The sequence below is a fragment of the Porites lutea genome, chromosome 11, assembly GCF_958299795.1.
Source record: "Porites lutea chromosome 11, jaPorLute2.1, whole genome shotgun sequence".
Taxonomy (NCBI): Eukaryota; Metazoa; Cnidaria; class Anthozoa; order Scleractinia; family Poritidae; genus Porites; species Porites lutea.
The window spans coordinates 26,505,549-26,531,345 of record NC_133211.1 but is presented as its reverse complement, the minus strand read 5'-3'; the positions used below and the strand labels follow the sequence as shown (position 1 = coordinate 26,531,345).

General features: G+C 39.2%; 2 protein-coding genes across 2 annotated transcripts; both read right to left on the bottom strand.

Moving 5' to 3' along the window:
- Window positions 1–340: 340 nt before the first annotated feature.
- On the bottom strand, window positions 341–10,067 carry LOC140953380 (uncharacterized). The gene is made up of 7 exons (XM_073402864.1): window positions 9,932–10,067; window positions 6,578–6,856; window positions 3,891–5,501; window positions 3,126–3,413; window positions 2,030–2,251; window positions 1,463–1,630; window positions 341–564 (listed from the first exon to the last, which is right to left on the bottom strand). The coding sequence occupies exons 1-7, from the start codon at window positions 10,005–10,007 to the stop codon at window positions 404–406; spliced, it is 2,805 nt and encodes a 934-aa protein (XP_073258965.1). The 5' UTR covers window positions 10,008–10,067; the 3' UTR covers window positions 341–403.
- Window positions 10,068–11,465: 1,398 nt separating this feature from the next.
- Window positions 11,466–23,337, bottom strand: LOC140951836 (glutamate receptor ionotropic, NMDA 2B-like). Its single transcript, XM_073401190.1, has 5 exons — window positions 22,811–23,337; window positions 16,256–16,860; window positions 14,494–15,541; window positions 12,618–12,781; window positions 11,466–11,980 (listed from the first exon to the last, which is right to left on the bottom strand). The coding sequence occupies exons 1-5, from the start codon at window positions 23,231–23,233 to the stop codon at window positions 11,476–11,478; spliced, it is 2,745 nt and encodes a 914-aa protein (XP_073257291.1). The 5' UTR covers window positions 23,234–23,337; the 3' UTR covers window positions 11,466–11,475.
- Between the last annotated feature and the right edge of the window lie 2,460 nt (window positions 23,338–25,797).

Here is a 25,797-nt window from a genome sequence, read left to right as displayed (position 1 = left end):
GCACATTTCTTTTTTCGATAAGTTAGAATGAGCCAAAAAAAAACCCAGAAAATTAATGTTGAAGGTTAAAACAAGGCAAATTGAAAACCTCTTATTGCGACAGTTAATATAATGCTTTCACTATCATATAGCTTTCCGCATCCTAAATCTGCGTCTTGTAGGCAATACCATAGTACTTCGTTTTGGAGCCGGCAATTTTTATCACATCGTTTAAGAGTAGCCTGAATTTCAGACATTCCCTCGAGTCGCATACTCCTCTCGCTGCTGAGAGAAGTACAAAACAAAATAATCACTGACGATAAGTTTGTGACAGCGCGAATTTTCTTTTTGAGCGACGTTTTTGTTGACGTCGCTGTCGTAGGTGCGTAAGCTAGTCATTGATTTACTAAGTCTATAAAGTGCTTTATCGATGCTTAGCCATGACGCAACAATGCTTTGGGCACCAGCTCATACAAAATCGTTCACAGGTCACGGAGCACTGACTTATCAATGGCCGAGACTGCTGACCAGGTGACCGCGGAAGATAGCTCCTAATAACTGGAGCAATGTGCTGTGTACGATGATCTAAAAGGAAAAGAAATAATGAGATTTTAAAAATATTTGATGGCAGAGCATGTGCAATAGCTGTTTTAGGCATTTAGAGCGCTGTCGGCGCAGGTTAAATAGCAGGGGCACCCTTTCTAGTGCAAATTAGGGCTTTTGTTATTTAAACCTTGCTGGGATTACCAAATTTAAATATGAAAAGAAAAACGAAAAGGATTCTGGCCGTAGTAGTAAAATGGCCCATTATTGTCAGTATAATTTCAAGATTTCATTGGCTTTTTGTTTTGCTTGTTTGCTTGTTTGTTTGTTTTCCTTCCATACTTATAATCCTGACCATCTCTGCTATCAGTGCCTTTGTCTGAGGGTTTAGTTCATACGGTAAAGGCCTTAATAGCTGTGTGTTTTAAAAATCTGGAAAATATTTACCCTGCCACGGTTGTTTTTACTTTTTACATGGGTTAATTAGAGAAAATCCGTCAGCACTACTGGAAAAAGCGCCTTTAAATCGGTAAAATTGCCAAGTTTGAAAGTGGTTTGTTAAAAATTAACGAAGATATAGCTCCTTAAAGTCGCGAAATTGTACAGGTGTTTGTATGGTGGGGGGAGTGGGGGGGGGGGGGGACTTGTCCCCCACCATACCATACAAACATCTGTAAATTTTCACGACTTTTCACGGCGATATATCTTCGCTCGCTCAACACGTATTACTTTCAAACTTGGCAATTTTGCTAAATTTTAGGCGCTCTTGCCAGTGGTGTCAACAGATTTTCCGTAACTTTTCCATGTCAAAAGTGGAAAGAACCGTGGAAGGGTTTATTATGCTTACAAGATTTAGGTGCTCCTAACGTTACGGTTTGCAAAGTCGCGTGCTAGGAATAAAATTTTGAACCTAGCAGATAGTGTAGACTTTCTCACGTACCTGTTGGTTGACAATAACCCCATTTTTTCTCCTTGTCAAAGTTGGGCGTTGTTGCGCACCAAGAACGTTGAGTCTGTGGGTCAAGCAGACAGCGGCTTACCGCAGCTCCGCGGTATACGAAAGGAAGCGCACAACATTTTCCACCGTACGTGCTGAGACATGGTGTTACTGAAAGTTTTAAAAGATTATCACTGACACAAACATGCCAGACACCTCAGCGATAGTGATAATGATAACCCTCGGTGATATTTACAAATAATTGACATCAAACTTAACAGGGTTGAGAGTCCCAACTGGCCGGAGGCAAACCAGGTGGCTATTTACTAGCGTGGCCGAGGGTATGAACTCGGGACTACCGAGAACAAATTCAGCACTGCACGCGGTAAGGACAAGGCTGGGCCTTGAACTCGGGGCTTCCGAATTGCAATTCCAGCGCTCTAACGCTCGGACTTTGACTGTAAAAATTTTTTACACTTTATTTTAGGTGATGTATAGATTTCTCATTCCGCGTTGCCATTAAACAAACAAACAAGACAAGACAAGCCAAACAAACAGAAAACATCTTACCTGGGCATGGCGTCTGTATGCATGTCCTTGTCTCTAGAGTCTTTCCACTGCAGATCTTTCCTGGCAGACAGTAGCGTGTTCTTGTTTGTATACTCCTTCCACAAGTTGCCGCACATAATCCAAAAGCGGTCCATTGTGAAAAGTTCTCGTCTCCTCTGACAGCTTTCCTTGCTGCTTCTCTTGATCCTTCGTACTCATCTGCTGCGCGAAGATGTTCAATTTCTGCCGGGAGTTCAGTCAGTTATCTTAGGATGCGATTTTAAATCAGTATTACATCCCAATATGCCACGAAATACAATTTCGTGTTTGGAATCCATCTCACAGGGCGATTTCGTGCCGTGCTTCGGCTAGGAGCGACAGTAGATTTCATAAAGAATTGACGTGACTTTTTAAAGATTAAAAAAGATAAAGGCGCAAACGAGCACCGAAGCTTATCCCGGTTTCCTTAGCATAAAGCATGCCTAGGAGTATTACTACTCCCCCTTGGACGGGATGGATGCTAGTTCATCGCAGGGTTGTGACTTTTTAATCTCAGTGTTTTACTGCCTGCTAGAGTCTTTGCTTTTCTTCCATTTTCAAGTACAATATAATAATGACAAAGTGGTTTATAAGTGCAAAACGCATTAAAGGAATCGTCGGGGGAAAAGCGTGTCGATATAATTAAGCGCTGTTTCAAACTTTATTGCTCCAGTCTTCCATTTCATACAATTTGTTTATTGTTGGGAAATTCTTCTGGAGTTGATTCTAAAGGACGGTATCTAAGTTCAGAAAAGAAAAAGAAGATCGTTGTCTTGCGTTTTCACGTCTTCCATAAAAAGTGAAACTAGGAAGTTTCACGTCGTAGTTGTGCAACGACGGTAAAGAAATGTACAAAAAAGCGTGATGCCGACGTGCAAAGTTGTTAAGTTGCCAATCTAGACCTATTGCTTTTTGCCGTTTTCGTTGCGGTCGCCGTTGTCATTGCTCAAGCTCCCATCACATGGGTTAGAATCAGTATGGGATTCTGGGAACTCTCCACACCTACCCATCCCTTAAGTCCTTTGGAAGTTAGGGGAGGGGTAGGTGTGCAGTTTCCAAGTCTTCCGTTGTTACCCACCGTCGTTTGATATTTGTCCATGATGTGACAGCAACACAGTCCTGAATGGCAGGTCACATCCTCCTGGCGTGACAGCGATTGCGTTATTATTGTTTAGCATCACCTCGTTGTCTTTATCATCGGCGTCACGCGCGTAGAAGATCACGTGATGGTGCTTGTGCGGGTGTTTAAAGACAGTCTTGAGTTTAAAGGTCTCTGCAGTGATGAGGTAGCCTCCCAGCTTCATGCTAGACACCAGTTGGATGGGCTTGCGAACTTTATTGATGAATTTAAGACTGATGCATTTGTCTGAGGAGAGAAATAACTTAACCTGTTCTTACAGCTCTCAAAGTAAAGTGGGTCTCCTCATGGAAAATTCAAATATTTTCATAAATCATTCAAATGCTTTGCTCACTACGGGTAAATCCTTTAACCAAAAAATAAACTTTGAACATTTTTGCATTTCTAGAGTTTTCTTAAGGTAACTTTTTACAGTGGTTGTTATGATAAATGTATTGTATTGTAGCCTGCGTTTGGGGGAGTCGCGAGTAGTCACGCGAGGGAACTCGCGGCGCTTGCCGTGTAAAATGGAGCAAAAATTATTTATTCTCATACGAACATAAAAATCGTGTTGAAACGCCAAAACAAAATGATTCCCTATATTGAATAAGAACAAACTAGGGCACAGAATAATTGTTTTTGTGACCTGGTCGGACAAGTAATCATTTAGAGTGAAAAAGAATAGATGTCGTCGATTTGCGACCTTGTTTTTGTAGTTTCTCTCACCTTGTTTATCTAAATCTTTACTGTCATTGTCTAGGTTTTCGCTGGTTTTATGCCGGAAATTTTGCGCTATTCCCTGTGTATTATGCTGATACTGAACTCTGTTTCCTTCTAAGCTCTGCTTTCCAACGGAGGCTTTTCCCTCCCACTCGGATCTTGTGGGATGCTGATAATTGTAACCTCTGTACAGCATTGGAAATTGTGTGTATGGAAATTGTGTCTGCACGCCGGGACTTTTAACTGCGAACTGTTGCAATGGTCTTCCTGAACGTACGGGCATATTTATGAAATTAGGGCCAAGAGGGCTTGCTTGAGGGGAGATGTGATGACTGATAGGTTTTGTTCGCAGGGGCATTTGTTGATTTAGGTAAGGCAAAGGCTGGCGAAATTCCTGAGGTTGCGGTCTTTGTTGATGTTGTGGTTTATGTAAAAAAGGTAAACCAGCAGCCCCTTTTGTGTAGTGCTGCCCCATTTGTTGTGTTCCCTGTCGACCGTTTTTCAATGCGGCGTTTTGAAAAAGTCCTAAGGCCTTGGCTGTAATCTGTGCCAGTTGACCAGGAAGTGACAACTGAGCTGGACCAGAAAGGTTTGGACTGTCAGTCGGAAATTCGAAATGAAGATCAAACTGCTTTGGTCCATTTTTATTTAGCGCTAGTGGATGCTGACCACTCACACTCTTTTGCTGATGATTTAACTTTGTTAACGCAGGACCTCCTAATTTTCCCAGGTTTGAATTCTGCGCTGTACTAAGTCCCATCTGGGCTGGTTGTTTCGCAGCCATAAACGCACCCTGTAAAGCGTTTTGCAAATCGTCTGCCACTGATCCCTCTGCTGTAGACCCAGAAACTGGATTCTTTTGTTTCACCCCCACGTCTTTGTTGCTATTATTTTTTGTACTTTGCGAAAGTCCCACGGAAGGATCCTGAACTTTTTTCTTGTCCGTTTGCAACGGCTGTTTTCCTTTTTGGCCACCAGCCATACCATTCGTCTCTTTTTGCAAACCCGTCTTCGACATTGGCGTGTTTTGTGGGAAATTTGTTACAAGTGGGTCTGTCAAAGTTTTCTGGTCATTTAGTGGTTTACTGGCGTTAGAATAGGTTGCTGTCTTCGTAGAATTCGCAACTGCTTTATTTACCAACGTTTTATCCATAGTTTTGGTCGCGGTGGTGTTTCCGAACGAGGTGGAATTTAATAGCGGTTTAGACGATGCTTGATCGTTTTTAACTGTCCCATTTTTCTTGCTCAAAACACGTCCTATAGTTTTATCAACTGGATTTGCGGTCCCATTTCCAACAACGAGTTGTTTCGCTAAATTTTTCACTGAAACGTCGTTAGAAATAATGTCCGTGATGTTGTGAATACTTTCCCTTGAGGATGCGTCTTCTTCTTTCATAGTCTTCCCCACAAAGCTCTTCTTGCGAGTTGGATTTTGTGCCACAACCATATATAAACATCCTACGAGAAACTCATTGCTTCCTATTCCGAGCTTCTTTGCAACGAGACCAAATTTGCTTTTGGTATCATGACACATGAACCAGCCTGGATGATTGAAAAGTTCGTAAGCAGATGCTCCTTTAGTTTGAGTCTTTCTTTCGATGAATGTCGAATCTTTCTCTGGAATGAAAATTCGGGTATTTTGTCAGTATAATTCAGTTCCTAGTACTAACTTTCACTGACCATTACGCGACCTTCAAAATTAACCTGATTCACTTGTAGAAAATAGGCTTTCGTTAACTGATCAAATAGATTGTTCAAAGACCATATTTTATCGTAATATCATCGAGCGCTTACCGGTATGGGCGGCCATCTTAACATGGCCGCCTGTAACGCATAGCGCTCGATCTCGACGATCACACGGAAAAATAGAGGAATGTGCTTAGTCTATTGATGAAACGATGCAAAAAACGGCTTTACTTTCTTGTCCAACTTAAATTTTGCTTTTACTTTTTTACTGTGTCGACCCAAATCGTCCGTTTTTCACATAACTTTTATTTTATTTTGTGAGGATTTTGTTTTTTGTTTGTTTGTTTTGTTTTAAGGAACGGAATTCACTTTTGTAAATGTGTAATTCAGCTTAAAGGCTGTGAGATATTTACTCTAAAATTAAAACTTTTTAAAAAATATCTTTCTTAGATCTAAAAGAAGAGAAGTCGAGAAAATCGAAGTGGTGTAGAAAGCTGGAAAAAAGAATTAAGCGTAGCACGATCTCAGCGAAATTATTCTGCTTTTGTGAATTTAAAGAGCTGCAACAGTCGTTTACGTAACGCACCGTATTTCACCAAGTGTCTTAGGCCCGTTTCAAACATCGTGCTACTGCCGTGGCGAACTAAACTGATACAATTAAATTCGACTTTAGCACGGCAGTAGCGCGACGTTTGAAACCAAGTCGTGCTACTGCCGTGTAGCACGGCAAGCTTTGCCATGGTACACGGCAGTAGCTCGACTTGGTTTCAAACGTCGTGCTTCTGCCGTGCCGAACTCAATTCATAAATTAGAAATACATTAAAGTACATTTAAAAGTTTGCCTAACCGTTTCTTTATTTTTGTGTTTTTTTTTCGGCAACAGCCGTTCTATTCGACTGAATTAAATGCGACGTCTGAAACCAAGTCGTGCTAGTGTCGTGCTGCAGTCGAGCTACAATCGAGCCAGCTTAGCAAGGCAGTAGCACGACGTTTGAAACAGGCCTTACCAAAAACTCCCGAGGGATTCGCCTTTTCCAAATGAAACTTGTAATTCTTGTATCGTAGATAAAGTCCCGGATCTGCAGCGGATTCCAGTGAAACACTTCCAGGCACGTGCTCGAACCCAGGCCTATGAAAGCGGAACTCGTCCGCATATTCACCCAGGGAGGCTGATTTTTGGTCGGCCATGAGACCTTTTCCGGTATCCGGCGGCATCGAGATACCCCCGAGATCTTTTTTCTCAACAGGAGATGGGAACAACTTCACTACTGTAAAGTTTCTGCTGGCTGAAAAGAATTGAAAAACAACACCTTTATTTTTTATCTAAGACTGTAAGTGAAATCCCCAAGTGTAATCATTCAAATGAACTGAGAGGCTACATAACTTTACTGTGCTTCCCTTTTACTATACTCAAGATGATTGCAACTTTCGAGTCTGTGAGTAAAAGTTCGGGGTGTGGCCATTCAAATGAAAGCTACCGAGCAGACCTTTTCAGTAGTACTGTTTATTATGCTTTTCCAAGAAGTTCGTACTTTAAGTCTGTGAATGAAGAGTATAATCATATCAAGCAAACAACAAAGCAGGCTGAGAGGGTTTAGTGCTTGTTTTTATAGGAAAAAAAGTGCTGTGATATTTCCACTCACAAATGGGTATTTATAATGCAAGTGGTTTCTTATTTTTTTTCAAGAATGGTTGGTTGCTGGAAGTCATCTAAACGTAAATACAGTCAAACCTCGTTTTACGGACCCCTGCACCCGCTTAATATGGACACCTCATTATTCTGGACAGTTTGCTTTGCCGCTCGGGAAAGAAAGCCCTCGCCTTTTCTCTAAATTCAACCCGGCTTAATACTGATAGGTTATTAAGGACATTTCTCCTTGTCCCTAGCTCTTACATTTTAAATTCAACTCGCTTAATACGGACACTTCTATGCCCCCCCCCCCCACCCCCCCCCCCCCAAGTGTCCGTATTAACAGGGTTTAACTGATTTACCAACCTTGAAATGCAGTGCGGCGAGCAGCAATCTAGCACCTTCATCGCGCTCATGTGTTACAATTAGCGCATTTGAAATAATGTGATACGATCTTTTAAAGTCTTCTTTTAAGACAATCTGATATTCGTTGCCTTGGATTTTCCTTATTAGTGCTAAGTGATTGACTGACAGGCATGCGCAAAGAACCAGTCAGGTCATCCCCTAAGTCATCCCCTCAAAATGTTTTTGACTGTTTTTACTTGTACTATTGTTTAAAAGGAAAGTGAAAACGTTCCAGAAACTGCACGCAGATTTTCCAACTTTCTCACTGTAAGGTTTCGATAAGATCCTAGCTAATCAGTAGGAAATTAATAAAGAATCGTCTCACTGGTTTTCCGTTTTCGGTGATCACGGTTTTGCTACTTAGGCAAATTACTGTTGGGTAACGACGCATGCATGCTCATTTTTAAGCAGAAACAAGAAGCCCGCAACGTGTTTAATGACCTCCCTCGCGCCTATATTCTTCCTAGTAACTCTTCAACGTGCGCGTTTAATGTTGCGCTAAAATCGTCGTTGCGAATCGTCTGGTTTAAATACTATTTGTAGCACAGCAGTCGTCCTTTTGGCTCTTGGTTTACAGACGGGCATTAAAATATGTGAACCTTTTGTCCGCCAAACAAAAGTAAAACATGATTGAAAATGTTTCTTTTTTTTTTCTCTTTTGCATGATCAAACGCAAAGTTTAAATGTTTACAACGAATCTGATTCCTGGTAAATCTCAATTGTAGTTTTTGTTCCGTTTTCTGTTTCTTTTGATAGAGTTAATTCTTTTAAAAACACGTCTGATCACGCGTTTCATTTACACAGTGTTTGCTAGTGTTCTGTGAAACAAAACGACAACCTGCAAAAATATTGGGGCGTTATATCTGTGATAACTTTTATAAACGAACGAGTACAAAGGTGCAATTTCTAACAGCGAGGTAACTGAAAAGCGATAATTATAAATTGTACTCTTCCTAGGAGAAGGCTTGTTATTCCGCGGCCACGATCTAACTTCTGTCTGTGATTTGGCTAGGATTGCCACAAAAGCGATTTGTCCGCACCGGGGCTGTTGACTGTACTAACTTTTTAATTTGAACTATATATAGAAATAATTCTTTGTATGACATTTTTTTACTATTACCACTTTTGCATGTAGAGAAAAATGAACAGATGTCATTTCACTCTTTCAAACAGCAACCATATTTATGCCATTAATTAAATTTCTATTTTGTATCTTATAGTTCTAATTTGATGTATTTCTGTTGTACTGTCTTAACCGACTTGACTATTTCCGTCCGTTTCAAGCAAAACATTTCTTGACATTCACGCCGTAAAAGCCTGTTTGCTTACACTTTTTGCCTAGTCGCAAACGATAAGCAAAAAAACTATTCAAAACTTTTAACGGTTTTTGAGCAATGTCTAGGCCAAGCATTTCATGGATAGCGCCCAAAACTTACCCTCGCGTTCAGTCCAGTCGGTGGTTTCTTTTATTAATAATTCGAGTAAAGAAATTTAACTCTGACACTGTATAATTCATAGCTGAAAATTTTCAAATTTTTAATTTCCAGGGAAATAAAATAAAGGTTACAAGTCTACAAGTTTGTAGTTCAAAACAGTAAACAATACGAGCCGTGAGTCTACCAAGCATTTCTTGGTTAACGCCCAAAATTCATCCTCGCGAGTAACCCTGGCGCAAATAAATTCAAAGGTGGGAATTCTAAACATTTCCAGGTCAATGAAAAACAAATACGTCAATAAAAAAAGAATTATTCGATAGCTCTTAAGGAAAACTTCACACTTAAGGAATGAATTACAAACTCTTGAGACATAGCAAAGGTTTTTTTTAGAACTGAAATATTATATACAAGTACGCTAATACAAAACAATAGCCTTATTACCTCTTCCAAAAGGGCTATTGTGAAGTCTTCATTTTTGCTGTAATTTAATTATAGGAATTCTTGTGGCTGATGAACCGTTATATTTAATGTGCTTAGTGATTTTAATGTTGTTCTAATATTTGAAATACGCCGCGATTGTCTTTTGCTTATTGTTAAAAATGGCAACAAATGTTTAATGAAAACAAGAAAACAAAACACCTGCGTAACCAATTTGATCTCTTTTTTATTCGCTACTAGTTTCTTAGAAAGGAAACACTAGTCTTTAAGTGAAAACGCCCCAGTGTTCAGTTGTTACACGTGCTTAACGAACTCCGGTAGTTTCAATATTCCCGGGTCTTCAAAGAGATTGTTCAACGGTTGAGTTTTCCCTTCAGTTGTATGAGCTCAATAAAGTTAATAGCACTTCATAGTTAACATTACCGGCAAGGGACCAAACTCTTTTGTCTTACCTGGCAAAGCTGACACTGTGAATAGATAAACAAGTGCGAGCCAAGCGGAGAGATAAATTGTCCACAAAAGCTTCATTACTGATTTCTCGCTGAGTCAGGTGTTTAATCCTGTGGCTGATTACCTAAACAATTCTTTTGATTTCACTTGTTGTGTACTTGGATGTTACCAAGAGATCTATTCATTTATTCACACGAGCCCGACACACACGACACAGTTTCATAGTTAAGTTGCTCATTTGGGATACCTGCTGACTTTATATCAATGGTCAAGGCTTTTTTGTCAAGCTGACGCGATTCAGTTTAACGGGTGAGTGAACAGTTTGTACATACCTGTCGTTTGGCGGCGATTTTATTAAATCAACATTAAATAATCAATTTTTCTTTTTAATTTTGATCGATTGTCCAAGTTTGATTGGAATGCTAACTGAACAAGTCGCAAAACATTCAGCCTTGCTATAGACGTGTAACTGAAACCAGTGTACACATATCTACAAGCGAGGTGGAAATATACGCTGGTTGCTTCATTATGATCTGGTTAACCTATCAAAGTCGGTTATTGTAGTTCTGCCACGCCAGTGATATGTAATATGAAAGAATATGCTAGCCGCCTTTTTCTTTCTTTTAGAGGTTTGCGAGCGTTCGAGACCCTATTTCTCCTTTCCTCTACATATGACCGTAGGATAGAGCAAAGTCGGCCGAAGTAGTCTAGTCAAGGATGCGTAATGTGCAAAACAATCATGCGCATGCTTTAATAATCTAGTTCCCAGAATCCTTAGAGTGCTAAAACCAAGCAAAGTGCTTCAAATCTAAGCTTGCTACTTTCACTGTTGAAAGTCTACGATATTGCAAATACTGTTGATTTAATGAAATGTACTAAAATGTTCTAACCTAAAAGGACTAACGATCTAATTTGTTGGTCGAGCTGAAACGTTGTCATCTTTTCCAACCCTTTTTTGTTTGACATAATAGGCCTTACCGAAAATGCAATACTTCTCGTAAATAGTGCAGGGTTAGCTTATTATTCCGGAGTACATTGGCACGAGCTGCACATTTTCTCTTCACAATAGACCTTTCCGAAAAATACCATAATTCTCTTTAGTGTTCATGTTTGTCCTGGTGCGGTATTTAGGAGGATCTTGGCTCGAGCTGCACATTTTGTCTACAATAATTAACTATACACTTTGGCGCCGTTAACATCAAAAAGTTGTCCCGGGCAGAAGAGTCACCCGCCTCTTGCGACTTGTTACCAAAATTTCTAACTCGAATTCATTTCATTATATTACTGAAATTTTCTCCTCAAAATACATTTACAACAATGTATTTGCAGTCCTTTATATGCGTATTCCTAGCGGTTAACCTTAAGTGATCGCTGATCAGTCAGATCACGCCGGCGTCGCTTTCTCTGCAAATCAGGTGCAAGACAAACATTGTAAACATTTATTTAGACTAGCGTCTCCCTTCCCGCTTAGCACTTCACTAAGAGATTATGACGAGTTCAGTCCTTTTGATTTCGTAGCACTGATTTTTTGGCCAGATGACTAAAGTTATAGTGGTTGGTGTTGATCAGTAATAGTTTTAGGTTTTACAGGTACACTTGTACCAGTGTTTAATATACTAATCATCGACGTGCTTTCGGGCAGTCTGAATGAATTCATCGCAACTCCGTTTTGCTGCGGGCTAAAGCTCTTCCTATTTCTGGTTATTCTGTGATAAACAATTATTTCGGCCAAAAGGATAAAGAAACATCCCAAGCTTATCATTGCCGTGTTGAACAAAAACCCTCCAAACTCGTCAAGGCCCATCTTATGCGCGACAACAGTTTGCTGAGAATTTTCACATCTTGACGGTGTCCATCTGCCAAATATCTCAGTGATAATGTGTTCCGCTTTCAGTTTGTGGATTGCATGAGATAGAGGATGATTCCAGGAAGAGTTTTTCGGTAACGCGAAAGCCAATCCACCCAGCTCGAAAGGCAGTCCATCTTGTTTTATTTCGCAGTTTGGATCCTCATCACCGGCGCCTAGTTCGGAGATGAAGACTGTTAGCTCGCTGGAAAAGAAAAAAGACATGATGTTGTTCAATGATTAGTGTTCAGTGAGGGCAATTTATTTGGTTATTTTCTTTTTCATTAAGTGATCTTTTCAGGTTAAAACTGAAGACAACATCAAGAATGTGAGAGGGTCCGAGTCAGAAACCGCAAGTACCATAACCTCTATAGTACGACTCGTTTTGGAACTAAAATTAGTGTAGCTTTTTTCTTTTTCCTTATCCATTTATTTTCCTTTTTTTTCTGAAGACAACATCAAGAATATGAGAGGGTCCGGGTCAGCAAACTGCAAGTACCATAACCTCTATAATACGACTCGTTTTGGAACTTAAATTAGTGTAGCTTTTTTCTTTTTCCTTATCTATTTACTTTCCTTTTTTTTCTCGGCCTCAATTTATTGACCTCCCTATCGCTCGGTCAATACATCAAGGCCTCGGTCTGAGATCAGTTTCCCTGTAATGACCGAACAGACGAAGTTAATAAGTAGTTTATAAGGCCAGACTTATCACCTGGAAAATGGTTATTTACCTTTTGGAAACAAGGTTTCTATAATATCATGGTCAAACTTGTTATTGAACGATACGTAAAACTGTTTTAAATAACTATGGTTTCGTGGTGTTATGCATCAGTTAAACATACCCTGTTCTAACTTTTTTCACTGCCTCAGCAAAGTTCTCCACGTTGTATTCTTTCATATTTTCGTAGATTTTTCTTAGCCTTTCACTCTTGCTTTTTTTAAAGAAGTCCTCGGTGCTCGTGTCCTTTATGGTTCCAAAAGTGAATCCTTCTGGTGGGTCTACTAACTAAGACGCACAAAAACACGCAGTTATTGTTGATCATTATGTGAAGGTTATCAATATGTTTAAGTATTCGTCTTTCCGTTGCCTGTGGATCTTCGGGGGTAAAAACCGGTTTTCAGCTACAGTCAACTCTCTCTTAACGGACACCTCTCCAAGACGAACACCAGCTGGTGTTGGTCCCTGCAGTCTTTCAGTCATTTTACTGTTTTGTACTTGTTCAACAGACGTGTATTCATTGCGAAAAGGTTCAGCTTTACAATATTACTGTAGGAGTCACATTATTCCTACTCTCTATAAGCCCGACACCTCTGTAAGTCAGGGCCGTTCCCGGAGGTGTCCTTCTTAGAGAGAGTTGACTGTATGCTCTACTTCTTCCACAGTGAGAAAACAGCTGATGGATTACGCGACGCGACGCCACCACTGGTCCTCCCCCCCGCCCCCCCCCCCCCCCACCCCTCGAAATGACTTCTGAGGAACGAGAGTAGAAATTCCATCCTAACTACGCGTCACTATCCAGATTTGGGTAGTACTTCTGATTGGTTGAAGAACATTTCTCTCGCGGCGCGACCAATCACAAGTATTACCCAGATATGAGTAGTGAGACGTCGTCAGTATGGAATATCTGCGTTCGTTTCTCAGACGTCATTTGACGGGGAAACCCATGGTGACGTCACGAAATGTCGGCTGTTTTCTCAGGTTATCACAGTCGTCATTATTGTCTCTTTCTTAGGGGACGAACGTGGTGAATGACGGGAAGGAAAAATGCAAGAAATAGAGCTGATAGTCTCCTTAATTTTCGTTACCATCATCCCATCTGCTTCTCATACGCGCGCAATTCTGCTGAAAGGCAACTTATTAGGCAGCGTCACGTTTTTCTGGCCTATTGTAGCTTCCAGACCCGCAAGGACTTCTTTGCAACATGCTTTCTATAGTTTGCAATCGGCTAATTTTTCCTCTATGAACTGCAAATGTCACATATAGTATCATTTACCCGTAACAATTAAAATGTGTTCAATTTCATATCTCTGGTGCACTTTATCTTTGTGTCGCTCTTCGTCTCCTCATCCGATCTACGAAAACCATTTTTAAACTTCATGGAAAAAAACACAAACAAACATAGTAAGAGGCTTTTTCGACGGCGGTTTGACAGCAATTTCCTCGTCACCGTAAAATAAAATCCCCCAAGTTTCGACTCAGTTGCTTTAAAAACAATCATGAACTGGTTTGGCTGTGTTCAGTTGCATGAGATTCTTTAATACTTGTTATATAACATTTTGAAATACTTGTTTTATCTTGTACTTTGGGGCACAATGGACGTTAACCCGTGGTTATTGATCCTCTTGAAAACGTTTTCTATTCGATATCAACCTTAATATTAAACTCATCTTGTTTTGCATGGTCTGGATATCAGCTGAAACACGTCGCGCCATGTAAGGGAATCCAAGACAGTCTTGGATTCTAGATTCCACACCGTTGATTCCGGTTTACAGGTACTGGATTCTGAATTCTTTGTCAGCGGAACTTGGATTCTGGATTCCAATCGTTTGTGGGATTCCGGATTCCTTAAACTGTATTCCGGATTCCAAAGCCCAGGATTCCGAATTCTTCAACTCAAAAAGTTGCTGGATTACGGAATCCGGACTCCCTTACATGGGGCGAAACACGACTCCTTCTTATTTTGCCATATTACATTAAAGCCGCGTTACAGCACTTACCTTTGGATCTACAATCCCTGTAACAATCACAGTTTCATCCAGGGTGATAAGAGAGGCAAGTAAATTTGCAGTATACGAGCTGATTAACACCAGACCCGCAAAGTTCGCAACAACCATCACAAACGGAACTGAGTAAGTCTGGGCCTCAATTTTTGTGAGTGGTACATGAAACACATTGCCATAAACGTACATAATAAATTCAAAAGGCAGAAGATAGGCGCTTTTGTGCTGTCTATAATAATACAGCTTTTCTATCACATATACAGAGACAACAACAGTTAAAAACGCTGCTAAACACATCAACCACAGCAACGTGCTAAAAGATTTCATCAGTCTCATGTCGCTGATGAATTCCCAAAAATTTTTATTTGTTGATTTATTTATCTTGACCAGAAACATCAACGCGGTGTCCATGAACGGAGTTGTGAAGTCAACATATTGCGAACGCTTCTCGGTAGCCGTTATCATTCCGAGCGCTAGATCGGCAAATCCTCTGTAAACATCGCCGATCATTCCATTCATTTGTTTAGTGACCGGGTCCAATGATCCATATTTTCCATCTGCGACTAAATATAAATCGAATGTAAACTTTTCGATTTCTTGAAGCTTGATTAAAATGTCAATCATGAGACCATAACAACAACGGGTGTTCCATAGCGATATATTATTCCCTGCCTGTGTTCCTGAGGGATTGTTATCATCCGCATCAAACTGCGTACAAGGAACTGTGTTGGCTGGACAATTTGTGCCTAGTCTTGTGCTGTAGTCCATGTCGTGAAACGCCGTAAATGGATCCTGATCAATAGATACTATTCTCAAATGACGCGGTCTGGGTAGGTCCCTAGGTAAAAAGGGCTCAAACATACTGGGGCCATATGCATTGTCTTGGGATGTTTCAGGTTCAACATGTCCCACGATGTTCCAGTAAAGTCCCCCTTCTGGCTTTCGCATGACTTTCACAATCGAAAATTTGAAGGATGGGCGTTCACCGTTTGGGTTGAATCGGACGGCTCCTGTTTGGCCAAGAAAACTACTGCTTATCATTTCCCTAAAAAAAAAAAAATATTTTAAGCCATCAAAAACAGACTTTATACCGGTAAAGATTCTACATCCGGATGGTCGCTGGTATACTCCGGGATAAATATAATCTCGAGCGTTTCCGTTTAGCCTGCGAGTAAGCTCTCCATTTGGGGGATATCGTAAAAAGTAGACGTGCGAGAGGCACGCGAGAGGAGATCCGAAAGCGAGGGCCACTCGCGGCTTCGCTGCTCGCTCGCGCGTTCTCGCGCGGAGAGCTTGCTCGCAGGTTATTTAATGATTATTCCTCGAGAGGAATAATTGTTTTAGTAAAATCCAACTAGTTGGTCAAAAATATCGAGAATAAAAAAAATTTAGCTAGTTAAAGCTAGACTTTAATCTTTTTATGCCGCCAAAAAGCCCGCGCTTTTCGCTACTTATGGGCTATAACATATAGCCTAGTAGTAGTTCAACCAATCAGAACGCAGCATTGATAGTAGACCACTAGCTGGATTTTACTAATTCCCGTTAAACTATAGCTACATTATTGTTGCGCATCTCTAAGGTCTGACATTTACTCGGCCAGACCCTCACTGTCAGCAAACGGCCGCGGATGGTTCCGTTGGTCTTTTCTCCTCGCTGTAGATTTTCCATTGGGCGCCATGTCAGTACACTGATGACCTTTACTCGTTACATCGTGCTTATGCCAGTAAATGGCCGTTACACTTATATAATTACAATTTACCTGAAAAGCGTTCTTTTATAGGAGCTAAAAAGGTCCCCTTGTAGACACTGTAACATTGAAATGTGTGATAGTCCGCCAACAGAGCGCTCCAAGCTCTTCACAAACAGCTTCACCGAGTCATTTAACAATCCTTTGGACAGGGCCAAAATACTGTCGTTCCCAATCGTCGGAGCTTTCCTCACTCCAAACGAACTCTCTGGAAAGTCATCCGCTTTCCAGCCAATGGCTTTATCGGTAAATATCCACACGAATTCTCTCAATACTTCAAAACTGAGTAGCTTAAAAATCTTCATTATTGCCTCACTCTCATCACTCGTACAGTGAACAAGAATCGTCCGCAATCCATAAGCGCTTATGGCGGCAAGACCTGCACTGAGTTGTTCCAGAAGTGTTTCTTGGTTAAGAATAATGCACCGAGGCCAGGTCGCTTGTTGTCCATACTTGTTAGTTAGGTAGCCAGACAAGTGGGAGAATAACGAGTCGTCACGCGATGATTCGGTCGTGATGCAAGCGAAACGACTATCCTCAAACTCCACCATCAGGTCTTTGAGCACACTAGCTTGCAAAGCCTCCGTTGGGAGCATTGATAGGTACATCACGCCATCCTTCAAAATTATAACATATAAAATCAAGATTTTAAAAAGTATTCAGCAAAAATCCGGAACGGAAGAATTTTCTAGTTATGAAACAAAATTGCTAAAGAATCTCTGACAAGTTTAAAGTTAAAAAATGCGACTTCTTATTCCGGGCTACCTATGAGGGCGACGCCCAATCAAGGATCTCTGTCGAAAAAAGACAAGGTTAGCAGTAGATAACATCGGATGAGGCCAAATAGGACGCCTTATGAGGTTTACACAACACACTATTCTCTTAAAGTAACGAGACTCGAACAGAACCCTACAAGCCTTGTAGAATTGCTGAAAAAAACATCAAAACTGCGCATCACCAGTTATGGAGAGAGCATACTAGAAAGTTACGCACTGATCTGCAGTGATTATGGGTTAAGCTGTTAGCTTTCAAATATTGCAATGGGATACGGCATACGTACATGTATATTTTAAACATTCCGGGATTTGGCTGCGATTTCGATGGTGTAGTGGATATGGATGTAGTTTATGAAGCAAATGACTCAAGTTCAAAGCATCCCAGTTCTGTTTATCTATCTTGTTATTTTATATTACACAGTTAAGTTGGAATTAAGTTGTTCTTCATGTAATTGTGTGAAAGAAATGTGAAAGAAAAAATCTGGCTTTAGCTGATGTTATTTGTTGCTATAAACCCCGGAGTAGTCAATCGATAAAAATCAATAGCAATCAAGTGATTTTTATCGATTGATAACGGAAATCGGTGAAAATCGATAAACTAAATTGCTGTGTCAAATCGATATTATCGATTTTTCATGATTTTAACGATTTATAACAGTAAGTCCGACATTGTTGTTTTTTGGCATATTAAGTTAAATAGTACAACTGAGAAAACACATCCACGAGTCACAACTGATAAACAAACATGAAAATAAAAGATGTGGAAACTATTACAGACACAAGATTCTCTCTAAAACAGTAACCCTTTTGTACATAATAATAAAAACGGTTCGGTTTAATTACATTCGCAGTTCTCGCAGGCAATTACCATGAGATTTCCCAGCTGAATTTCAGAGATCCTCAAGAGTCGAAGGGATGCCTGAAATTCAGGCTAAAAGATTTCCTTAGATAGCTTTTAACCGTTTTCCGTTATCAATCGATAAAATCACTTGATCGCTAACGAATTTTAGCGATTTTGATTTTTATCTACTAGCTATTCCGGGAAGTAACTAACAGGCCTACTCTGGAACCTTAACTCGCCTTAACTCGCCCTAACTCGCAACTTGAGATTATGTTCAAATTTCCTTATCTCGCCTTAACTTGCCTAAACTCGCATTATCTCGCACAAACTCGCCCAATCTCGCCACTGCCAAGTGGATACCAATGTTAATATCTCATCCTACTCTCAGTGTAATTTCACAATATTATTACTCCAAAGATGCCAAAGAATACAAATTTCAAAAGTTTAAAAGATAGTGATTTTTAAGGAAAATAGGATTTTTACCTTTAAAAAATATGTAATAAATTGACCAATCCCATCCTTCTGGAATTTCCAATAGCCTCTGTGGTAAGGGTATTTTACCACTAAAGATTCGATGAGGTTTTTCTTACTTAACATTGTCATGCCTTGGAGTGACAACTGGACTGTCAATGGAACTACCAGGAACAGCCTGAACATGCACTAACTCGTTGCCTAACGAAAAGGCTTCAATGCTAAGCATGGCAGAAATTCCAGAGGCATGGGGTCACAGGGTCTTACAAATCCCATGACTGTTTGTGTTTTGGTCCACAAAGTAAGTGACATTAACTAAAAGCACAAACAGTGAATCCACGAAAAAAATTTCATAAAATAGTTTAAGTTTTAGTCTTACACTTCTAGGCGAGACAAAGAAACACTCTAAATTCAAGATTGCTTTGAATCTCTCAACTGAAGAAAAAAATGTTATCCTATGATTTGTTTTTAATTTTTAATTTTTAATTTTTTAGGCTTAAAATAAGAAATCTCGAACTCAGCTGAGTTGTAATTGGTCAGCTTCCCCAGTTTTTTATACTCTTATTCAATTCTGGAGTTAGTGATAACAATTGATGACATGTCATGTGATACCTCTTATGCTCACCTGCCTATTAAAACATAGTGTTATTGATTTAAAAAAAAAAAAAAAATATCCTACCTGTGCTTATACTGCAGCTACATTTTTTTTATCAATTCATGATTGTTTTGTTTTCATTTGCTTTTTCTTCACTACTGGTAATTTATTATTCTGCCAAATAATTATATAGCTTTAATAAATAATATATGATGATGATGATGATTATTATTATTATGATACAGCCACCAAATGGTATAGTTTGGTGTCTAAATGCTATATAATTAATAAAGAACAGGAATCCATATCACTAGCATATCCATACTTAAGCTTGTCCAATTAGGAAAATAATTCAATTAATAAATTTAAACAAGATTTGGCTTCATTCAACTTTGGAGCTCATCTGAAATTGTTTGTTTAATTTTTTCATAATTGGACAACATGGAGCCTATTATATATATGACATACAAAGATTGCCAGGCATCTTTAAATGTATATTACTAAAGCATATTATAAGTTTTAACCCTTATAACCTCAACATAAGGTGGATCATTTTCCCCTAACTCGCCTTAACTCGCCTTATCTCGCACAAACTCGCAACTGATAGGCGAGCTCAATTTTTCCTTATCTCGCCTTAACTCGCCTAAACTCGCATTAGCTCGCACAATCTCGCGGCGAGTTAAGGTCCCAGAGTAGGCCTACTAACGCGTGGAACTGATGTTACTTTGAAAGGGTGGCAGATCTAAATCGTGAAAAAACTGGGCACCTAAAAACCTGGCCAATATCGGCCATCAGAAGAAGACTTTAAAGCGGGTTTTAAAGAAAATAGAAGATTTTTTAAATTTTTTTAAAAGTAATGATATTGTTTGATCGTTTGACTCTCAATGGTAACTCAATTGCCAACAAATTCACTGTTTGTATAGCAGTTTTCATTTTTGGATGAACAGAAGAACAGATGTATCTTCCGATTTTAGTCGATGGAATCGGTAAAATCTAGATAAATCGATAAACGAAACGAGTGTGTTGTAGATTTCTACCGATTGATCGATACAATCGATATCAATCAAATGAGATTTACCGATTTTCATCGATTTATCACTCGATAAATCGACACCGATTTTTATCGATTGACTACTCCGGGTATAAACCAAATGAAAAAAATGGCAGGCGGATCTCCCAGAAGGCTTTGCGTGTCCAACTGTCCCTTCTATGGAGCCGATTTTTGCGGGGAGGAGACGGGTCATTTCAGGTCGTCTGGCCGCGCGAACAGATTTGGAAGTCAGATTTGGAACAAACACAAAATCATTGCGTGGAGTTATTGGCCCTATATCTACGCCGATTGATTATTTAAAAACAGTCAGTATTCGGTGATATTGTTAGCCTATGCAGGAGCTGTAGAAACAATGCCCTCCCAGGGTCCCATAGGAAGGGAAAAGCTCAACTTTTCTCCTTGCTTATGAAAAGTCTTTCCTTACATGAATTTCATATCCAGTTGGTTAGTTAGAAAGGCTTTAAATGCAATATCCAACATAAAAATGAAACTTAATTTGCTTTGCAAGTTTTACGAAAAAGAAAATTACTGTGATTTAACAGTATTTAAAACACCAAAATTAAATTTTGCGATTTAAGCTTCTCAACTTCATTTAAAAAAAGTCTGAAACTTTAATATTTTAGATAAACTGGAACAAGAAATGTATGAAATCTTTGCAAACTAACGTTACTTCACAAAATGCATGGAGCTTATGTACCGGTAAAACCAGTTAGGAATTGTGTTTGTCGATACATATCCTGTACATGTTGTTGCTTGTGACTTGTCGTTTCCTGTTTCAAAGGCTAGTATACATATCTATCCCATTCCATGAGTTAGGAGTTAGCTATACACTCTTGCCTGAAGAAAATGTAAGAAACAACAAACAGTGCCACACACGTGTGGCGTCCTCTCCGGGATACGATTACCCGCGGGAAATATCCGCGGGATATTGCCCTCACCACTGCGCCATCCTTTGATATACCGCCGAATTGAAAATAATACCAATACAATTCTATTGTAACTCACTACACGTAATTTGCGACTAAAATGCGACTTGTTTACCCGCAATACTAGGAGTTCTGCTTTAAAAGATTAATAAACAAGCGAGTCATTGTCACGGTTAAAACAAGAATCTGGAAGTTTGTTGAGTAGGAGAAAGCCGGAGTAGCCGGTCAAAAACCTTTCGAAGCAAGGACGAAAAACAGCAAACAATACAACACGCGTATAGCGGGCCCGGATACGATTAACTGCGGGAAATATTGGCGGGATACTGCCCTCACCTGCGCAACACCTGCGCCACACTTTCTCCCTATACCGCCTACTCGAATACAAGCAGCTGTACAATATATACCAATACAATTCTATTGTAACTTACAAAACATCATTTTGCGATCACCTTTTCACGTGAAAAAGTAAAATAAAATAATTTTAATTTAAAAAAAAACATAGTTCATTACAACAGTGACGAACTAACAATAGGAATGAATCTTGTATTTGGCCTACAGCTGTAGCTTGCCACGAGTCCTTCGCAGCTCAGTGGTTAAGGCATGCGACCGGTGTGCGTAAGGTCAAAGGTTCAATTCCTGTCGTGGACTCACATTTTTTCTTCGTCCCGCGCCCGTGACAGAATATATGAGTGCATTGAAATTGTGAGGTTCGCTGAAATACCCCTAGAAGTTAGAACTGTGCCAGAGTACAGAAATGCTACGCCTTTTACGCTTCTTTAGCGAAATCTTCCGTGTACATTAACTCCGTCAATGGTAAAATATATGTTTGCCTTTTCTTAAATATACACTCATCATTACTTGTTCCATATTACTTGATTAACCATTGTTTGCTATTTGGTGACATTAAAGTGTACAGTCAATGTGCCGACTTGTTAATTACAGACCCATTACACTTAAAATTCAAGATTTACTTGTCATTTTGTCACATGGAATGGACAAGTTTATAATTCTACCGGCGGCTTCCCTTTGGTTCATTCCCGGGTTCACTCTGTATTACTTAGGCAGCAAAAACCTAAATTTTAATTTATAAGAGGCTAGGAAAGGACCTTATTTGACAGTTATTATCTTATTTGTGAGTAAATAATTATCATGAAATGTTCTCCGATTTAGATCTAAATTGAAATAACGCCGAATTGGGCCATGGGATAAGAGAAAGAGGTTTAAATTGTTAGCTTATGATTTTGTATAAATCCCCCGCTGGAATTAGTCCTTCATTAATGTCTTCATTCCAGACGTCCAGTTAAAAATCAGTTAAAACAAAGTTTTGTGTTCGGAAATAATAAAAAGCTCCAACTAACTTAAAACTGTATATCTCCGATAGTCATTTCAGTTAAAAAAGCATGCTGGAAGAATGATCGAAGCTTAACACACCAGTTTTTCTTGGTATGGTTTATTTTTTTTTTCACAGCTTGAAAAGAAGCAAATTCTCATGCAAATTTACTTACTTTTTCACACCATTCTGTTTTGTTATTTCACCGCGGGAGAGACGAGCGCCAATTTTGTAATAAGTCTCTGAATAAACGTGTTAAGGGTCTGTAAAAGTGGTGAATTAAGTTAAAATTTACGTATGTCAGATTTCTATCGAAACTATAAGAAATAGTTGGATCTAAAAAACCTATTGTGCGTGGGAAAATATAGGAATGAAAGTATCTTTCAGTTCGCCTCACAAAATTTAATTGAATTTCAATTCAACACTTTTTTCTTCGAAAACGTTATGTAATAAACAGTACACGCTCTACTACAGTTTCCAGATATTTTTTTCAAATATTGACTTCTATATGACTGGCGTTTTTACATTATAAAGTGCCTTTTGTCTCACTATTAAGAAAATATTTTTCATATCTTACCTTCTTGTTGTTATAAATGTCCTCTATAAGACTTTCCATTCCAATTACCGGAGTAACACTTGTACTCAATACGTTAACAAGAACCTGATTTTTCCACGGGGGAAGAAAGCTTAAAACCGCACTTGCATTTCGCAAGATAATGTTTTCGTTGATTTTCGCCCACGTTAAATCAGGAGTATCTTTTACTTTCCATATGATTGTAATTCCTTCCAAGCGAAGAGGCGAAAAAATGATGGCTTCCTTGAGAATATTATCAAAAGTTGACTCTAAATCTTCTTTATGAATTTCCTCAAAAATAAACGCAAGCTTTGCTGTTGGATGATCTAATGTGGTAGTCGTCACAGCAAAATTAACGCATTTACTGAGCAAGAGGTAAATGAAGGGAAATGTTATTGTATATCTTGCGAGTAAGCTTCGAGGCATTGTTAGGTACCTTCACAGTCAGTGAAATATGTAGATTAGAAAGCGTTGGAGTCGAAAATTTTGGAACTTCTTACCGCGTTCACACATTGTCCATCGTGGAAGACTTTTCAGAATTGTATAGAATATCGGCCCGTGCGCGATGAGATTTTCTCCGTTTTAAAAATGTAGTTTCAACGTGGTGATATGCCTTCGACATCTAACAGCCCTACTTGAAAGACATTATCGCATAAAGTGCCAACCGAATACGCACTTAAAGGTCCACTCTCGGCATATATGTGTGCATAAAACGTGATATTTGAACCCTGAGCAGGTGAACAGACAAACTTCAATTTCGTCTTTCTTCTTCGATGCGAAGCAATTACCTGATGAACATTAACTCCATTCTCCTTTTCATTACGCAATTCAGTTTTCCATCGTCATCAATTTTGCACTGAGTTGCTCGAAAAACCGCCACCGTTGTCACAACCAACACTACGGTCTTGTCAAACGCTTAAACAAGCATTTAGACTGATCTCTTACAGTTTCACAGCTTTTTTTTCACCTTTAGAATATTAGTTCGTCACCTCTGAATTCACACAACGGCTTCGTCTTGTTGGCAAAATTACAATTTCTCCTAACCGCAGACCTGATAGCATACAGTGTACGGACCAACAGCCTTCACACGAATTAAATGACCCGGAAATAATACAACCCTCGATTACTTCCTTCCTATTAAAATCTAACACTGAAGATAACTTTGAAATGTATGAGCCATTATAACTTAGATATGAGTGAAATCGATTTGTCTATCAGTGTAAACCCCTGAAAAGCTTTCCCTGCGGGAGATTTACAAACTATCATAATTTTTAATTAGGGTTGACATTTTTATGGTGGGGCACCGAATATTATGGAGATTTTGTATAATATTTATTAAATAAGGGGATTTTAGCAGGCACGAAAGATCACAGGCTTACGTTAAATCGTACATCAGCGATACTATGATTCCGAATCAGAATAGTGTCAGTTATTTACAACTTTAATTTACTGGTTAAATTTGTCTCTTGCCGAAAACCATCAAAATTAATTCACTTTTCTTTGTTGTAAATACCTCATCTGTGAGAATTAATATAAGATTAGTCACTATAATTGTTGTTCAGTATTAAGTTTAGAGTAACGATCCTTTAATTCCCAAAAAAGTAGACTTCATATTCGTAACCAGCAATAGTAGTGTATTTTTATTATCATTGTTAAGAATACTCTTCTTACTGGAGTGATTGGTAAATGAAGGCGATATAGACTGCTTGCAGTCCGCCTTTTCTCTAACATCCGTCTAGTTCTTATCTAAGCCAGCGCGATTGCAAACCACGACGTTACCATTTTAAATTATTCCATTAACCGATTTATTTTTTCAACTTAACATTTGTTCAATCATCCAGAATGAATGTCAGCCAAAGACAATATGAAACAATAACAAAACAGTTGATGAAGAACACTGAGCGGTGGTGCTACTGCTTTTAATGATCGGGTGCTCATGACCTAAAACTAAGGATGTTTTAACGTTTGGGTATTGCCAGTTTGACCATTCAAATTTGGGCACTTTCTCTGGCGTTTCCACCTTTTGAGGTCGTGGATGAAATCCTAAAGTTTGACGATGCAAATAAAGGTGAGTCTTTGAGTTCTTTGCCGTGATACTGTTTATTTTGCTGTGCAAGGCTTGTCTGCTTTTTTGTGGGTCTGGGTGTAAAATCCTGAAGTGTGACCATTTAAAGGAACTTAAAAACTGAATTGAATCTTCTGAGCCGTTCTGTGGTCCCACTAAATTTTTTGAAAATTATGTCCCGAATTTTTTTGACCGAATGGTACATCGATATCTTATGGCAACAAATAAATTGCATGCCACCTGTGAGAAAAAAAGAGCGGAACGCGAACGGTTGGACATATCAAAGCAAACACTTCAAACTAATGCATGGATAAATGTGACATATTTTTTAATTGTTACTCAAGCTGTTGGACTGATGAGCTTTTCAGTTGTCAGCTCTTTTCTCTTAACTGTTTTACTGACTCGCTGCTAAGCGAATGTGTGTTCCTTTGAGGAATTTTGAAGTCCTAATTGTAATTATAAAAAAATTGGATAATGGAAGAAAAGAAACAACTAATCATCTCGTAATATATGCCTTACAGGAAGGAAAATCCAAGGGGCGGCGGAAAATCCGAGGGGGGCGGACCATTTTCAGGCTTCAGGTACTAGGTCTAGGGATTTCAGTACTTGAAGTATATGAACAGTATATGAAACTGAGAGGGAAATCTGTCAACTTCGTTTGTAAAAAGGCCCAAAACGGTTAACAGATGCCCTGATGTAAACGACAGTGCATTTACAGCAGTTGAAAGAGATACTGTTCTTGTCAATGAAAGTATACAAAAAAGTCAAAAAAGGGTTAAAAGAACAAGGGATTAGACCTCGGGGCTGATTCCTCCTTGTTAAAAACTTTGTTGAGTATTCCTTTCCCGGGTGAAAAATAAATAATAAAAATTCGGGATACGGATTTATTTCAAGAGAAGACTGGCGACGGTGAGCGGCCCTCTCC

What these genes read in the sequence shown, in the direction of transcription:
- LOC140953380 (XM_073402864.1), bottom strand. Translation starts at nt 10,007, where the DNA reads ATGAAGCTTTTGTGGACAATTTATCTCTCCGCTTGGCTCGCACTTGTT. An exon ending in CACAGTGTCAGCTTTGCCAG is followed by an intron (nt 6,857 to 9,931) that starts GTAAGACAAAAG and finishes AATTCTTTTCAG; the next exon opens with CCAGCAGAAACTTTACAGTA. An exon ending in CATACAGACGCCATGCCCAG is followed by an intron (nt 1,631 to 2,029) that starts GTAAGATGTTTT and finishes TAAAACTTTCAG; the next exon opens with TAACACCATGTCTCAGCACG.
- LOC140951836 (XM_073401190.1), bottom strand. Translation starts at nt 23,233, where the DNA reads ATGCCTCGAAGCTTACTCGCAAGATATACAATAACATTTCCCTTCATT. An exon ending in TATAAAAGAACGCTTTTCAG is followed by an intron (nt 15,542 to 16,255) that starts GTAAATTGTAAT and finishes TTTTTTTTTTAG; the next exon opens with GGAAATGATAAGCAGTAGTT. An exon ending in GTGAAAAAAGTTAGAACAGG is followed by an intron (nt 11,981 to 12,617) that starts GTATGTTTAACT and finishes TTTCTTTTCCAG; the next exon opens with CGAGCTAACAGTCTTCATCT.